General features: G+C 41.3%; 1 protein-coding gene across 2 annotated transcripts in view; it reads left to right on the top strand.

Moving 5' to 3' along the window:
* Positions 1-18414, top strand: part of SVEP1 (sushi, von Willebrand factor type A, EGF and pentraxin domain containing 1) — a 165313-nt gene that overhangs the window by 64859 nt on the left and 82040 nt on the right. For both annotated transcript variants that reach the window (XM_074953510.1, XM_074953509.1), the window contains 10 exons: positions 1561-1679; positions 3920-4049; positions 6374-6481; positions 7638-7769; positions 9760-9954; positions 11478-11599; positions 15219-15327; positions 16526-16717; positions 17047-17280; positions 18085-18246. In XM_074953510.1, the coding sequence (XP_074809611.1) occupies positions 1561-1679; positions 3920-4049; positions 6374-6481; positions 7638-7769; positions 9760-9954; positions 11478-11599; positions 15219-15327; positions 16526-16717; positions 17047-17280; positions 18085-18246 (1503 nt within the window). The remainder of the gene's footprint in view (positions 1-1560; positions 1680-3919; positions 4050-6373; positions 6482-7637; positions 7770-9759; positions 9955-11477; positions 11600-15218; positions 15328-16525; positions 16718-17046; positions 17281-18084; positions 18247-18414) is intronic.

The following is an 18414-nucleotide window of genomic DNA, read 5'->3' on the forward strand; positions in this document are numbered from 1 at the left end:
CTGAATTATTTCCCTCTCCAGTAGCAATCCCACCATCTCCCTCATGCATGCACACTCACACAAACATATACACATGCACACGCATACACTCTCTATAACATATCCTGGGACCTTAGCTCACGGGAGACCCCGTGTAACCCCCACACCTCCTGGGTTTGGTGCTCTGTCCCATGTAGTGGCACCGAGATCACTTTGAGAGAGATTAATGAGTCTGCTCTACAGCCTTAGCTAATGGCCTTGTGGCTTTTACCTCATGCAGTAGAGGCTCATACATTTAGCTCGAGGTCCCAGGTTCAATCCCGCCCGCTGATGACCGGGGTGTGTCAGTGTCACACCTGCATTGCTCCTTCCCTACTAATGTGTTCAGGGATGGCCTGCTGACCTATTTCCTCATCCACTTTTTTTGGTGGTTCAGATTGTGGAGGCAGACCCCGGGCTAGTTTTCCACCCACCTCTGCATCCAAATGAAATGTCTTCCGTGATGATGCAGAAAATCCACCCCTTGCATTCCACATCAGCAGGATGGAAACTATTCTGGTCTCAATGCTGCCATTTTAAGTAGTTTTCCTCATTCTTAGACTGAGACTCTCTAGAATGCTCCTCACTAATAGGGAACTCCTGAGAGCTATTGGAATAAAAGGTGGGCCCTGTGGTGGGAATAGGAGATTTTTGAGTGGGGAATAGCTGGGATGAGTCACTGATTTAGTGATGAAATAGGCAAGTTTCAACAGGATTTACTGGAGTTTCACTTGATTTTTCAGGTTCATGTGAAAGAGCTCTTGATGACAGTAGGCCAGATCAGAGGTCAGCAACCTTCGGCACGCAGCCCATCAGGATAATCCAGTGGCGGGCCACGAGACATGTTGTTTACATTGACCGTCCGCAGGCACGGCCCCGCAGCTCCCAGTGGCTGCGGTTCGCCGTTCCTAGCCAACGGGAGCTGCGGGAAGCGGCTGGCCGCAAGGATGTGCTGGCCGCCGCTTCCCATAGTATTTATAAACAAAAAACATGCAAAGAATTACACTGACTTTGCAAATGATTATAAGCAAAACTGTAGGTGTCATTTTGATTCTCCCACCTTCCCACCAGAATCCACATAAAATCACATTTTTGTGCCATGGCATTAAAAAATTGTGTATTTTCAGGGTAATTAAAGGTCAGTAACTTTTGCTATGAGTTCCTAACTGTATGGGTTACGCTTGTTGTCAAGAAGTAGGGGAATAAAGTAGCCATTCCTCATGGAAGAATAGATGTGTTGTTTTAATAAAAGGCAACTGTAGTGTTAAAATAAACACTCATTCTATTAGTATTATTTGTAGTATGATAACTCCTAAAGGCCAAGGACCCACTGTGCTGGGCACTGTACAAAAATATAATGAAGAGAGAGTCCTTACCCTGAAGAGCTTGCAATCAAAGTGTAAGAATATAGGTAAGAGGTGGAGAAAGCAAACAGGTGCAAAATGAAATAATGAGATGATACTAGTCACCTTGATAAACAGTGCACACAGCAAGCCAGCTGAGTAACCGTTATGATTTTTTCTCTCTCTCTCTCTCAATTAGATATTGAAGCTCCTCAAATCAGCTGTCCAGACAATATTGAGGCCAGGACTCTGGAACATCATAACTCTGCTAATATTAGCTGGCAGGTTCCAATAACAAAGGATAACTCTGGAGATGAGGTAGAGCTAAAACATATACATTTTATTTTGATGCAGTCCCTTTTCAGGTAGCTGTTTTAGAGCTCTGAAATGTGTCTAAGCCATTAGAATGTCTTGTTTCTTGGTGAGAAGAAGCAGAGAGATCTGTTGTAAACCAGTGTCTTCAGAATTCAGCATTTTCTCTGTTCGATTTATGTGGTTACTGAATACCCTGTATGGTGTTTTATATGCATACAGTTCTGTACAGTTAATTTATGCAGTCAAAAGAAAGAATGCGTCCTTGTTTATAAAATACAGAATGGCACTTCAAAAAGGAGCTCTCAGACTATGAAGGAGTTTAGTGATCTGCCTTCCATAAAATCCGGTCCTTCCTCAAGGAAGTAAACCAACTCATAACGTTCAAAGGCTAAAAAGAGCCCAATGTGATAAGTGAAAACTCACCACAGCACCATACAAGAAATAATATGATCCCATTTCTTAACCATGATCAAGCTTCAGATACAGGCCAGTGACTTCCGCTGAAGTAGTTGGTGGTGTATTAATTTTGATGGAATGTACAGGCCAAAGGTGCTAACATAGTTGAAGCACTGTCCAATGTTAAACAGAGTTAAACAAGGACCAAGGCTGGTAAACCGAGATTTCAGCCTGCTTAGTAACATGGCAAACACACCATTAAAATCCTATTGACTTTTTTATTGAAGGTAAAGAAATGAAGGAAAAACAGTTAAAGCATTTGAAATGTAAAGTATTAAGTAAGGCTTTAGTTTTAACAACATCCCTTGTTCCCTTTCGCTGGAGAGAGTTTTTAGAAGGAAAAACCCCTTTGTCTGACAGTCTCTTATTCAGTGGCTCTCAACCTTTCCAGACTACTGTACTCCCTTTCAGGAGTCCGATTTGTCTTGCGTACCCCCAAGTTTCACCTTGCTTGAAAACCACTTATTTACAAAAACAGGCACAAAAATACAAAAGTGTCACAGCACGCTATTAATGAAAAATTGCTTTTTTTCATTTTTACCATATAATTATAAAATAAATAAATTGAAATATAAATATTGTACTTGCATTTCTATGTATAGTGTATAGAGCAGTATAAACAAGTCGTTGTCTATATGAAATTTTAGTTTGTACTGACTTCACTAGTGCTTTTTATGTACCTGTTATAAAACTAGGTAAATATCTAGATGAGTTGATGTACCTACTGGAAGACCTCTGCGTAGACTCACACCCCTGTTTGAGAATCACTGTCTTAGGTGGTCTCAAAGATGGTAATAACTGTCCTTTTGGGGTCAAGAGAAGAAGTTAGTTGAGATGGGCTGGAGCTGTTCTTAAAGTCTGATCCCGTTTCATCCTGGGTGGAATTCAGCTGGAGCCAGGGGAGGTGGCGATTTCATCTGGGTCCCTCTCTCTGGCCCAGCCTGGTCAGGATCAGGATGACAAAGGCCTGGGGTCTTGATGGTGAGGGTGGCTGCCATGAGGGTGAAGCTCACTCCAGTAGCCAATTTTTCTCCCCAAGTCTCTTTAAGGACCCCACAAGGGAATGGTGGGAGGAATAGATCATCTCCTCATTATTTTGTCCACCAATTAGGCCTACTTTCAGACACACCAATTTTGGTTCACTGATTCCTGGTTCCATGCTTTTCTTGTTTACCAAGCATGCTCTTAGCACAGTCCTTGAATTATATCAGTAGGTCTTTTTGTTGGGACTAACTCAGTCTTTTTTGTCTCCCTTTCATACCTTTTCCCATCAGTGTTTGTTATTAGGGGTTATTGTAACAATTTATGAACTTTCGTGTGCTTTTTACAATTGAGCTCACAATTGGGGTAAATTTGTAGCCCAACAATTACAACAATGGGAGGTCTATGTGCGTATCCAATGACAGAATTTTTCCCCAAACTGTTTTGTAAAGAGTAATGTTCTTTGAGTTACAAGTCTGGCCTGTGAAAACTTTGATTCCCAGCTGAGTCACTTACATTCATGTGGGCCTGATTCTCATTTATACTAAGGTCCCTTCCATTACTTTGTCCATATAAAGAAGCCTGTAAGAGGGTATAAATGTAATTTATGCCCAATTTATGGCTCTTCTAAACAGCTAAAGGGTATAAAGAATTCTTAATGTAAGTGAGAATCAAATCTACATGCATCCAAACACGTAGAGGTTTAATTTTAAAGGATTACATTATGTGCACATTTTGTAAAATACAAATATGTGATTACTGACCCATGTTTGCATTTAAATAACAAACATCTTTTCCTCTAAAAGGTCTCCATTCACGTTACTCCAGCCTTCGTACCACCTTCTCTTTTCCCCATTGGAGAAGTTGCGATCACTTACATAGCAGTGGACAAGTCTGACAATCAGGCAAGCTGCACATTCAGTGTCAAGGTTATTGGTAAGTGCTTTTCAGAAGTACCTGGGAAGGATTCTGACAAAGATAAAACTGTTCCATTTGTACAGGAGGCGGCTCTGATTCACCATGGCATTTAAGCACACACCTAATTTTAAGCATGTGAATAGTCCTGTTGAATTCACATGCATAAGTGCCTGGCTGAATGGAAGCCATCATTTGCATAATATATGGTATTTGCTGTCAAATCCTGGATTGTCAAATGCTCTATTTGGATTGGCTCCAGCTAAAGCATTTGTCCTTAATTTGGGGCTTCCCCACATTTCGTAAATAAAGCGCATTAATCTGTCAAAATATAAAAAAGCATTAGGGTTAGTTATGTGGCATGCGTGCTGTGTTTACTCACAGACTATTGGTTTTAATTCCTGACTGAATGTCTTCCCAAACCCACAAAGAGCTTTCAAGATGACCACATATTTCCAATGAGATAAATCATGCAAGTATTTGTTTGCCCAAGTATTTGAGACATGCTCTCTCTTTCAGTGAACTGTCTTATGAACAAAATTCACTCTTTGAAAAGTTTACAGAATGCAAATAAAATGGATGGTGAATACAGTTGACGCCAATGTGCAATGTTTGTATTTGAGAAAATGTTCTTGAATCCTTTTTTGCAGTATCCACTTAGTTCTAGTGATGCTGCTGCATAGAGGTGAGAGGGTATATTTCTCTGTTGAGTTAGCTGGGAGGTTATCGGTGGCGGGACACTATCTTAGCTTTATAAAGGGAAAGGCAACTTTCTGCCTTCTGCAATATGGCTTGGTTGATGAGTCTAAAGAAATTGTTGGATAAGTACATAACATTAGATGGTTTTGATGGATAAATATGAGGTGAGGCATGTTGTGATGGCAGTGTTGTTCTCTGTTGAGCCTAATTCTTCTCTCACACCAGTTTTCCACCAAGTTCAAGCAGAGTTACACCTGAAACACACAACAGCACGTGACAGTAGAGTCTGGCCCTTGTATTTGTAATTCTGCATTTAACGAGCAATCTGACTGATGTATTTCTTGTTCACTTTTGTAGTCATATACTTAGGCAATTCAAACTTGGTGGGATATATTTAGCAATGATAATGTAGGCGATAGTTCAAGTTACACATCCGGTGCCTGTTGGTTAGCAAATGTATGCAACTTGTACCAATTTGACATTTAGTTGTATGCAAAGCAAGTGTTACTTATACCAGTTTATTATTCTGGGGACCAGATTCAGACTTCCATCAGTGTATGTAACTCCTTTCCCATTGACTTGAGTGGGTATTGTTCCTGTTAGACCTGGACTGGATTTAGTCTTCATTGTGATGGGGATACTTCAATGTAAGCTACAGTAAAAGGGTGGCTGTTTATATAACACTCGTCCTGTTCATTGCTTTTTCTGATACACCACTCTCTCCTGCCACTTCTACATATGAATTACATTTACTTCATATATTGGCTCAGTGCCAAACCAGCATAAATTACACTGCTTTCCCACTTACACCCATTTTCTGGGATACATACCTGATGTCAAATTTAAATGATATTTATGTCACTTCCTGAATTTTGCCCACCGTTCTATTGGAATGGCATCTGCTCATTCTGGTGTGCATTTGGCTTGATACCTTGTTGTCTGCTGTTATTTTTAATCACTAAACTCAGTCAGAGCCAGCGCTCAGTTAAATTCAGTGAGTTAGGTATTATGAATTGGTGGCTATCTGTGTTTTACCAAGGATAGCTCAGTTGTTTTAGGACAATGGGTTTTCTAGCTTTTTTCACTTGCCGACCCCTAAAAAATTTTAAATGTGGGTATGGACCCTTTGGAAATTTTAGACAGGGGGTCTGAGGACCTCCTGGTGTCCCTGATCCACAGGTTGAAAACCACTGCTTTAGGAAACTTAAGTGGCTGTTTACGTCGCTTGAGCCAAAGTCTTGTTGGTCAATTGGAGACTGTTGGTAAATTTCATGACAATGGACCAACCTCAGAGGCACAATAAACAGTGGAGTAAATTATACATTATTTAGTGGGCGTAAGTTAGTTTACATTGCTCAACAAGGAGGCCCATGTGTGGGACTGTGCAGGAAAGATAACCAACCCGAGAGTTTAAAATAAAGCCACTCTCCGTAATTTATCTTCCGGTGCTTTTCCTGCTGTAACCCTGCACTTCCATTCTTTTGGCATATATATATATTACAGCAACTTACTCTCAAACGCACACCCACTTATACAGATTTACAGATGTGAAACCTAAAACACCCTTCACATCACCTCTGAGTTTGACCCACAACTTGTCTATTGTTCTGTGATCAAATTTCATGCTGTCTCTTCAACTTCTCTAGATGTAGAATCCCCTGTAATCGATAGATGCAGATCTCCGCCTCCAATTCACGTATCGGAGAACGAGTACAGAGCAACATGGGAGGAGCCTCAGTTCTCGGACAACTCAGGTGAGATAATGCAGCTCATGTATAGACGAACCAGCCAAAGAGTGGTTACGTCCATACAGTTCCTACATGGCACCCCTGGGATGAGGATATCATTTTTTAGCAACTTACCGCTTTGAACAGGTTTGATGAGATGGATTGCACCCTCAGCAAGTTCGCAGATTACACTAAACTGGGGGCAGAAGTAGATAAGCTGGAGGGTAGAGATAGGGTCCAGAGTGACCCAGACAAATTGGAGGATTCGGCCAAAAGAAATTTGATGAGGTTCAACAAGGACAAGTGCAGAGTCCTGCACTTAGGAAGGAGAAATCCCATGCACCGCTACAGGCTGGGGACTGACTGCCTAAGCAGCAGTTCTGCAGAAAAGGACCTGGGGATTACAGTGAACAAGAAGCTGGATATGAGTCAGCAGTGGGCATATTGGGCTATATTAGTAGGAGCATTGCCAGCAGATCGAGGGAAGTGATTATTCCCCTCTATTTGGCACTGGTGAAGCCACATCTGGAGTACTGTGTCCAGTTTTGGGTCCCCCACTACAGAAAGGATGTTGACAAATTGGAGAGAGTCCAGCGGAGGGCAACAAAAATGATTAGGGGGTGGGGCACATGACTTATGAGGAGAGGCTAAGGGAACTGGGATTGTTTAGTCTGCAGAAGAGAAGAGTGAGGGGGGATTTGATAGCAGCCTTCAACTACCTGAAGGGGGGTTCCAAAGAGGATGGAGCTCGGCTGTTCTCAGTGGTGGCAGATGACAGAACAAGGAGCAATGGTCTCAAGTTGCAGTATGGGGAGGTCTAGGTTGGATATTAGGAAACACTAGTTCACTAGGAGGGTGGTGAAGCACTGGAATGGGTTACCTAGGGAGGTGGTGGAATCTCCTTCCTTAGAGATTTTTAAGGTCAGGCTTGACAAAGCCCTGGCTGGGATGATTTAGTTGGTGTTGGCCCTGCTTTGAGTAGGAGGTTGGACTAGAGGACCTCCTGAGGTCTCTTCCAACCCTAATCTTCTATGATTCAGTGCTTACCATGGTTGAGCACATCTGTTACCAAGAAAATTAATAAGCCTAAATTGTCCATTGTGTAGTCAGCCTCTGTAGGGATAGCTGCAATATACAAGGCCAGAAAAACCTTTTCATTTATTTTTTTTTAAAACTACTCTAGGAGCTGCCCTGACAATCACTAAAAGTCATTCACCTGGAGATCTCTTCCTCAAAGGAGAGACAACAGTTCAATATACTGCTACCGACTCCTCAGGAAATAACAGGACATGTGAGATCCACATTGTCATCAAAGGTTTGTTATTTGATCATCTTCTGGCCATAGACACAAAATTATTTAGTACTAATAAAAATGCAGTTATACATATCGGTCACCATCAGTCAGTTTAATGTTCAGTGCTATGAATAATTCACTGATAACAAGTGTGTGTGTAATATAATACTTGTTATAAATGCGTATATGTATACAGCACCAATGTGCTTTTGCATTTCAGTATCACTGTTTTACACCAGTGTAACTCCAGTGAAATCAGGTCCATCAATAAAATCAGCTGAGTTATATGGCAAAACTCTGGAGTAACCAAGTAGTGTACTCCGTACATCCAAAATAGGTGTAAAAAGCACTAAAGGTTTTACTCAGTAGTCCAATAAAACTTCAGACAATTGTCCAATTATTTGTCAACAAGAAGCATAGCCTAAAATGTGGTCTACTTTCTGTTCACCAGAATGGAAGATTTCTCTGGAGAGATTTTTTAATAAACTGCTAATATCCTAACAGGAAATGGAACACTTTCTAGCCTTTACAATTGGGTTTACACATATCTAGATGTACATAAGTATGGGGGTATGTATTATATTTAAAAAAAAAAAAAAAAGAGGCGGGGAGGGAGGAAAAAAAATGTCCCAACCAGCAGGCTAACAATTAGTTAGGAAAATCAGTCACTCAGAAGTTAGCAAATACAGATTTATGGTTGAACATTCAACTTTAACTCTGCCCCCTACTGGTTATGCCTTAAAACAGGGTCTAACTTTTACACAGGGGTCGGCAACCTTTCAGAAGTGGTGTGCCGAGTCTTCATTTATTCACTCTAATTTAAGGTTTTACGTGCCAGTAATACATTTTAACGTTTTTAGAAGGTCTCTTTCTATAAGTCTATAATATATAACTAAACTATTGTTGTATGTAAAGTAAATAAGGTTTTTAAAATGTTTAAGAAGCTTCATTTAAAATTAAATTAAAATGCAGAGCCCCCCGGACCAGTGGCCAGGACCTGGGCAGTGTGAGTGCCACTGAAAATCAGCTCACGTGCCGCCTTTGGCACGTGTGCCATAGGTTGCCTACCCCTGCTTTTACATCATGGTAAATTATTTAATTAATACAATATTTAATATTGTATAAACTGGAATTTTGTGTATATCCTTAGAAACAGTAAGTTACAGGAGTAGATACAGTCTTCAGATTTGGCATGATTTTTAAGTCTCAATGAGATCTACAGAACAAGACAAGTTTGAATAATACAATTTTGGTTGTTTTAAAATTATAAATATTGAGAAACTTCAAGGTGAACTTAATTCAATTTTTAAATTGATTCAAAGATACTGGGATTTAGAACATTAGGCTTACTTGTTCTCTGACTTGGCTTTATTTCAAGTTCTTGGATATTTCAAACTCAATATCATCGCAAACTCTGGGCCACTGAACGTCAAACACCAACAATTTTAAAATTACCATGAACCTATTTTCTTCACACTTGTCTGCCCAAGTCTGAAGATTATAGGTCTAATTTTGATCACTTATACACCATCATAAATCAGGAGTAACTCCACTAAAGTCAATAGAATTCCACCAGTGTAAAGCTGATAGGCATCAGAATCAGGTACTATATGTAATGTACTGTAACTTACTGTGTATAAGGTTATGTAAAAAGTTCTAGTTAATATTATATTAATAGATGAATAATTTAGCATGCTCTAAAGAGAGACCCCAGTTTTAAGCAAAAGCATACAGGGCTTTCAGTTTTGCATTTCCACACTTTTGGTGCTTCATTTTTTTTTCTCAACCTTTGCATTTCTGGATTTTAAACTCCCAGGTTGGGATTTTCAAAAGTGCTTAACATTAGCCTAATTTTCCTTCCATTGAAGTCAATAGTCAGACTGCTGTTGATTTCAGGGGAAGCAGAATTAGACCAAGTGCTTTGAAAATCCTATCCCTCAGGGTTTCCTGTGTACTTGTTTATATTAATCTACGAGCTATCCATATGTGAACTGAATATATTTTTTCACAGGTTCTCCCTGTGAAATTTCCTTCACCCCAGTGCATGGGGATTTTATATGCATAGAAGACGAAGCAGGTGTTAACTGCACATTACGCTGCATGGATGGTTATAACTTTACAGCAGCATCAACTGAAAACTACTATTGTGCCTATGAGGATGGTATCTGGAAACCACCATATTCTACTGAATGGCCTGACTGCTCTTGTGAGTTTTACTTTGATTATTAACCTTTGTTTTTCTGCTGTATAGCTAGAAACATGATTCAATAACTAGCAATTATAACCGTTTTACATTATAAATTTTCTATTGTCCCTTCCCCTGAACTGTTAAGAGCCTTGTACAAAAAGGGTTTTAGGATTACAATATATTGTTTCATAAACTGGATAAAATATAATAAAAAATTTGAGTCCTTGGGATTTACAAAATAGCAATGGAAACAAAAATCTGTATGGCATGTTGGTTAAAAAAAGCAGGTTGAAATAATTTGTCTAGACCAGCGGTTCTCAAACTTCATTGCACCGTGACTCCCTTCTGACAGCAACAATTACCACATAACCCTAGGTTGGGGCACCGAAGCCTGAGCCCACCCAAGCCCCTCCACTCTGTGTTGGGGGGCCAAAGCCCAAGGGCTTCAGCCCCTGGCGGGGGGCCTGTAACCTGAGCTCCTGAGGGCCGCTGCTCAAGGCTGAAAACCTTGGGTTTCAGCTTCGGCCCTGGGCGGCGGGGCTCAGGCTTTGGCTTCAGACCTGGACCCTAACAAGTCTAACGCCAGCCATGGCGACTCTGTGACCCACTTTGGGGTCCCGACCCACAGTTTGAGAACCCCTGGTCTAGACGACCAGTGTTGTTACAACTGGAGGAATGGATAACAAAGCTTTAGTAAGCTGTTTACAAAAGTTTTTTGATCTATCACAAGCCAGACTCTCTAAACCCAGCCAAAATTCCAGTGCAATTGTGCAAAATAACTTCACAAAAAATAGTCCCTTGAACATAACCAATTGTGATCCAACCAGCATTTATTAGAAGTTTCTAATCTGAGACGTGTCCAATCAAAACCTCAGCTTGGACAGCCCCAGATACTTCAAATGAAGCCCATATTTGTGATGGATTGTACGCTCCCTGAGTAGACCTTTCTCACACAAGTAGCCCCCATAAACATCAACACAAGTCAGGGTGTTCTCATTATGGGTCAACCCAAGATCCTTGATCTGAGTACCCCAGAGTTTGGGGTTGCTTGAAATCTGAATCAGAATTTTGCATTTGGAGCCAAGCTGTATTAGTAATAAGCATTAATTTCTCCCTCTCAGGTGTATTCAAAAATACATGCTAAAAGATTTGATGGTTTAAAAAAAAATGCCATGAAACTAACAGGTTCTTGTCCATTAAGAAAATGCTGAATTAGGTCAACAACAGATATTTAATAGCTGGGAACTTCTACACTAAGTTGTTCAATACTGTGTGTGTATTGGAAATGTAATTACTATCCATGGATTTTAATTGTTGCCACACTGTACTCTATCTGATTGAAGTAGTTGGATATATTTTTATTGTAACAGTCAATTTTACGAGCTTTTGCTTCTGTTCTTATATTCTTTTGTTGTGATCTATATTTAAAGGTAACCTGTTGAGTTCAGATAATTTTAGTATAATCCTGTTCATAGTATTCTTTTGAAACTGTTACTTTAAAATCACAAACCATAAAAGCGTCCTTCCCCAACTCTTTTCAGTAAATCGTTTTGCAAATCATGGGTTCAAGTCTTTTGAGATGCTCTACAAAGCAACGCGATGTGATGACAACAACCTTCTAAAAAGCTTTGCTGAGGCTTTTCAGAGTGCGCTTGGTAAAATGGTAGGTTAGTAATACTCTTGCACTTTTCATAAACCTTTTTCTTTACCAATATGTTGTCATTTTTTCCCTAACTGTTCTTTTACTGGTTTCAGAGTAGCAGCCGTGTTAGTCTGTATTCGCAAAAAGAAAAGGAGGACTTGTGGCGCCTTAGAGACTAACCAATTTATTTGAGCATAAACTTTTGTGAGCTACAGCTCACTTCATCGGATGCATGCAGTAGCTCACGAAAGCTTATGCTCAAATAAATTTGTTAGTCTCTAAGGTGCCACAAGAACTCCTTTTCTTTTTGTTCTTTTACTGTATACCTTAGAAACTTGAAAGGGAAGTCTGTTCCATTTCAAAATATGAAATGTCTCCATTATAGGCAAAGTACACTGGTTTGTTATTGTAGGGGTTGCTGTGCAAACCCTTGTACCGTTGTTTGTATCCATAAATCAGGGAGTTAACTGCAGTCTTTGTCTTGGAGTTGTGGTAAGATTTTCAAAAGTGCCTTATGACTTAGGGCTTGTCTGTTTGAACCCTGGGTGTATGTCTACCCTGCACTAAGTGTCCATGTGGATCCTGCTGCTGCATGATAAAGGCTCCACTTTGAGCTCCTGTGCGCTTTGATCTACTCCTCTTTAAACCCCAGATTGCTGCATACTAAGTGTTTGAATAGATGAGCCCTTAGGAGCCCAAATCCTACAGATTTACAATGGGATTTGTGCTCCTAAGTCATTTAGGGCGTCTGCACAGCACGCAGGAGCAACTCAGTGGGGTTCTGAAAACAGCTGGGTAGATAGTGCTTTAAAGTTGCCACTTGGGCTCTGAAGTGTAGGGAGGGGGGTGGGCTTGAGAACCTTAGCCCAGCCTAAGCCACAACTTCAAAGGGCTGTCTGCACAGTAGGGCGCTAGCCCCGCTAACCCACATCTGTTGACCCAGGCTGGGAGGTGCGCTGCCCTGGGCTGTGTTGATGCACCCTTTGATGCTTTTGCAAACCTCACCCTGCGCCCCCAATATAGCACGTTTCTTGACATTCAGGGACTATGGCAAAATATTCAAATCTGGAGCCTAAATTTAGGCACCTAAACCTATAAGTCGGTACCTAAATTATTAGCCTTCTGTTCCGAGTTGTGGCATCCTGATCGCTGATATTATAATCCATAAGAGCTCCCGGTGCTCAGTGCCTTTGAAAACCTGGCCACCTAAAGACCAATTTAGCTGCTGAACTTTCTTTGAACTTGTATGCTGAATGCCTGGGTGACCTGCTCAAGCCACAGAGCACACTGTTGTCAGGTCTGGTGCTGCTGGGTCCTGATCTGTGCTCAGGCCAGTAGCTCACAACCAGTGGGACACAGTCTTGAAGCGGGTTATGAGAGGGTTGCAAGTTGCACTGTACCATCTGAAAAAGCAGCAAACTCATTAGGACCCAGTGGTATGCTGGATGCGAAGGAGTAGCAGGCTCCCTTATCCCTCTGTGGCTCCTGCCTCCATCCCAGCTCTGTACACTTCTGCCCATCAACCCAGAGCAGATCCTCAGCCCCTTTCTTCCCCACACTTGTCCATTGCGTGGCTCCGGAGCAGAAGAAGCAGAACTTTGAGGGGCTTTGGAATCAGCTTCCCTGCCTATTGAAGCCGTGCTGTCCCAGAACTGAGGGCTGTGCTATGCGGGTAGAGGACAACGCAGAGGGGAGAAGAGAAAAGCATCACCAACAAAAACATCTTCTCCCCACAGAAGCATCATCAACCCCCCAGCCCAGCAGCCCTCATTGTCATACAATTTTATTTGGATCACAAACCGCAAAGACTTCTGAGTCACTGCAATCACCTTATGCTACACTCTGAATGGTGCAGGACAGACACAAGACTTCAGAGTCATTTTCTGATTGAAGACATCTGTGTCTTTCCCTCCTATTGGCTCAGCTTTATTTTCTTTCTGTGGAAGATCCTGGCTGGTTTTCCTTCCATTCCTCCTCTTTGATAGCATATTATCAATTGTGAGTGAGCCCAAAGTGCAGAGTAAAAACATTAGCAAAAATGACATGCATGGAATACTGAACATAAGAACATAAGTTTACTGGTGAAAAACACTTGAAGATCTGCCCAAGCAGTTATATTAAAGTGCAATAAGCTGGAAAAAGCAAATCCAAAAGTCCAATTAAATATGTCCAGTCCATTTCCAAAGACTCTTGGAATCCCAGCAGTGATCCAACGGAAAAAAAATCACCAGCTTCCAAACACACAAGACACAGGGATAAACTCCAAGGGAGAGGCGAGGGGGAGAAAGTAAACGCTAACAAAAGCCACTTCCTAGAACACATCCTGCAGGAAGGATATCCTGAAAAGCAACAGACTGGGTTAAATCAAAGAAAGCTCGACTGCCCCTTTATTCAGCTCTGATGTGGTCACCGCTCCCTTCATTGAGGGGGCAATTCTCCCTTAGCCATGGGAGTGCTGTGCCAAGTTCTCTGCACTGCTTCAGCACCAAGTAGGAGTTGCACAAGGGGATTGCAGGTGGAACAGCTGTGCAATGAGGCCTTTGCCTCTTCTGTGTCTTTCGGTGGGGCTTAGACCGATACAATACCCATGCAACTCGCCTGAAGAGGCTACGGCTGCTAAACCAACCGGAAAAGCTGCAGAGCAGCTCACACCTGGCCTCACAGTGCAGGTGGATTTTACCTCTGCATCCCCTCCATGCTCAACCCACATTCAGTCCAAATAGTCAGGCTTCAGACTGCATGTAAACTATGGAGATATATCACATCATCTCCGTTCTTCTCCCATCCGTTACCCTGCTGTGGAATTATACCAAATGGGTACAGTGAATTCACTGTAGCGCAGAAAATATTTTCCTCTTTACTTTTATAGCCTATTTTGTTTTGTACAGTCTGATGATATCGCATGTTACAATCTACTTTCCCTGTAACACCGTCTTTTATTGTCAGGTTTTATTGAGGAGAGACTTACGGTTTTGTTTAGGACTAATAAAATCTCCCAGTAGGATCAAATTACTGTAAATTTCCATTGGTTTCACAGGAAAGCTTTCTTCATCTGCAACCTACTATGTTCAGCAGGATTTCAGTAAGACCTCTGTCTATAATCTTATAAACCCACTTAAGCAGACTCCAGTGGGGAAATGAAGCTTTTGAACAATCAGTTGCCCAGCCTAAAAGCAAATAGTTCTGCGCTTTTATAGCACCTTCAGTCTGAGGATCTTACAGAGCTTTACAAACATTAATGAGTTAAGCACCTGCACCCTGGTGGCATTGGAAAGTACTGTTATCCTTATTTTGTAAAATAGAGGCACAGTGAAGTTAAATGAATTATCCAAAGACGCACAGAGCTAGAGCTAGGACTGGGACCTCGATCACTGACATTCTGTTTTGTGCTTTAATACAAAACTATCCTTCCTCTCAAGTGATTTTCCTTATTGTGCATATACTGTTGCAAGAATTCTGACACTGCACAAGTTCCCACAAAGGTGGAAGGAAATCCTGAATGCACAATATTTGAACGGTTTGATTGTAATAGCTATGCAGGATGAAATCTGATGTCAGAGAGCAGGCAAGGCTGGGTGCTTTGTCCTGAGATTAGATTATATATTTGTTTGTTTAATGGCTTGTCTATTTCTATTTACAGGTCCCATCGTTCTGTAATGATGTCGATGACATTGACTGCAGATTGGAGGATTTGCCACTGAAACATTGCCTAGAATATAATTATGACTATGAAAATGGATTTGCAATTGGTAATTTAATTACTGTGTAGCTTGCTAGCCATAGAGGTTTAGTGTGGTTTAAATACATTTAGTTCTGCTAAGCCATAATATGGTGGGTACATTTAGCTCTGGTAGATTTAAGTATGCTGTGTGGAAGATTTAAAGAAAATAATTACAGAGCCCTTGAGATACTAAACAATTAAACAGTAGATCTGAGAAAATATTACACTAGCCTGCCTGCCTGTCTCATACACTGCACCTGTAGGGAAAAAGATGACTAAGGTGTCTCAGTATACAAGAACAATAAAACTATGAAACTGTTTGGCTAGTCTTGAAAGCAAAGGGGTTTTCAAAAACCATACGTTTTGAAACCAAAACAGTGACGAAGGAGACAGGATGACTCTGGGAATTGTTAATGTAACTGAGGGAGTCTTTCGTTTTTGTCACTGGTTTAAATCGAGCCTGAGATATGTGCACAAGTTTACATATTAGCAGTGAGTAAGGGTAACCATGTGCTTAAGACTGCGTGGTTGGAGCCTTGGTTAGTGACTGAAAGTAGTTAGGAGGAAACAATGTTGAAATCTCCACTGATGTGTCTGGAATTTCTCCAAATTTACGTCTGTGTAGCTGAGATCAGAATTTGGCTCAAGTTCTTTAGAGATGATAGTTTCAGAGAACATAATTCCAAGGTTCTGGGGTTAATTTGCCATTAGCTATTTATAATCTAAATAAAGATGCTCAGTTATATGCAAAGATTATTTATACTTCCATTTTTTTCTAAAAAGAGATGTTGAATGGAACAGGCAAAAGTTCTTCAATTCCAATCATTATACAAAGACACGTTACGTACAGAAACACTTATTTAAACAGTCCAGGCCAAATGAATACATGGTACAATTTATAACTTTAGGGGTGTAACACCAGGTATAAATTTGACCCAATATGCTTAATATGGACTGGATAGGTAAGAGGATTGGATGTGGGCCTATTGCCACTAGAGGATTTATATGAGTGAGACCCAGTTCAGCAGTGACCAAATGTGTTAATCTCACAGCTGTTCAGGCTGCGACATGAAATGAGTGTGAGAGTCTAGTTCCTCCTGGACAGATGCCCACATCTCAGAAACTACTATGGGGTAGTACTTGTTGGCACTCTTGGGAATGAACCACAGGCCTGAATGAGCATAGAGACAGAACTCCCTTCCTACCACTTCTGCTTTTTCTTGCAGGACCCGGTGGCTGGGGTGCAGCAAACCGTCTGGATTATTCCTACGATGACTTCCTTGACATAGTGCAGGAAGAACAGCTACAAACGCCTCTCTCTGGCTCTGTGAAAACAGCACCGTCCCGGGTCAAGAGACACAAAAAACTCAACATTCCAATGACAGATCACAAAATTAAGTTAATATTTAACATCACTGGTGAGGAAAAACTTCCCCTTCCTGTGCCTCCTTTTTAAAATTTATTCTTAACAAAATATTACATTGTTTGCAGTTCATGAATCCAGCAGGAAATGCAGATCACAGGTTTCTCACTGAGTTTATAGCCACAGTTTCTCACTAGCTCATTTCTTGGGTAGCAGATTTGTGTGGTCAGCACTGTATCTGGTACAACATGGGTTTGTGTGGTCAATTCCCGTTGATCATAGTAACAATGATCACTGCTTTTTTTGGTCCATTCTACTGCGGCCTGAATAGCATTAAAATCTGTAACACACTGTGTATGCATGTGTTTTCTTTTTATATTCTAGCTAGTGTGCCATTGCCCAGTGAAAGGAATGATACTGTGGAATCAGAAAACCAGCAGCGACTTCTTAAAACTCTAGAGACTATCACAAACAGGCTGAAAAGGACACTCAATAAGGAACCCATGTATTCTTTTCAGTTTGCATCAGAACTGGTTGTAGCTGACAGCAACTCACTGGAAACTGAGAAAGCCTTTCTGTTCTGCAGACCTGGTTCAGTTCTGAGAGGGCGAATGTGTGGTAAGCCAAAAGCTCTGTACCTCCTGGGCCTTATATCCTGTATATGTGACTTTAAAAAAAAAATGGTTTGGGGGAGATATTTGTTTCGGGTGGGGTATTGGCACAGGCATCACAGGGTTGCAGTAGCTGAGACCTGCCAAAGCAATTTATTGTCTAATGCTTTGTGCAGTCTGCTTTCTGAAGGGTGGTCTGCTCCAAAAAATGGCTATGTAAAAAGTACACCTTACCTAACAGTTCTGCTCCCTATATGAACTTGGTCACATTGACTCTCACTGCTGATGAAAAGGTAACTCACAGCCTATACTATTGTCAGCCCTGCCATTCCAACATAGCTGAGAGAGAGAGCATGAACTGGATCCTATTCATAGAATCATAGAAGAATCATAGACGATCAGGATTGGAAGGGACCTCAGGAGGTCATCTAGTCCAACCCCCTGCTCAAAGCAGGACCAACCCCAGCTAAATCATCCCAGCCAGGGCTTGGTCAAGCCAGGCCTTAAAATCCTCTAAGGATGGAGATGGAGTCAGGGAATCACCCACTCTTTCCTCAGGCAGAGGGAGACAGTCCATTCCTTCCTATTCATCATGAATGCAAATGTTTACAAAGTTCCAATCAGTTCCCCCTATGCAAACCCAGTCAGGTCAGTGAGGTTGCACAGATGTCACTGAATCCACATAGCCAAGATTGAGATAAAGTGAGTTAGGCTAAATGGAGTTGCCCTGAAATACCAAGAAGAGCATCTGCTTATTGTCAGGTATTCCATGGTTAACGTGTGTTTTATTTTTCCTTCTCTGAAATCCCAGTTAACTGCCCTTTGGGTACCTATTATTCTCTGGAGCATCGCACTTGTGAAAGCTGCTGGACTGGATCCTATCAAGATGAGGAAGGGCAGCTGGAATGCAAAAGTTGCCCATCTGGCAGCTATACCGAATACCTCCACTCCAGGAGTATCTCTGAGTGTAAAGGTGCGAGCTCAGCATTCAGAAAAGAATCACTTTTCAAGTTTACTTCTAGTGCTTGAAACTACTGAGCATTGCAAAATGTAACTAGAATAGCACCACAGAAAATTAAAGGGATGGCTGTGTTACTTGACGGCTTTTACCTAGATCCTGGCTGCCCCTGTGTGGGTACAT

The sequence above is a fragment of the Natator depressus genome, chromosome 5 (genome assembly GCF_965152275.1).
Source record: "Natator depressus isolate rNatDep1 chromosome 5, rNatDep2.hap1, whole genome shotgun sequence".
NCBI lineage: Eukaryota > Metazoa > Chordata > Testudines > Cheloniidae > Natator > Natator depressus.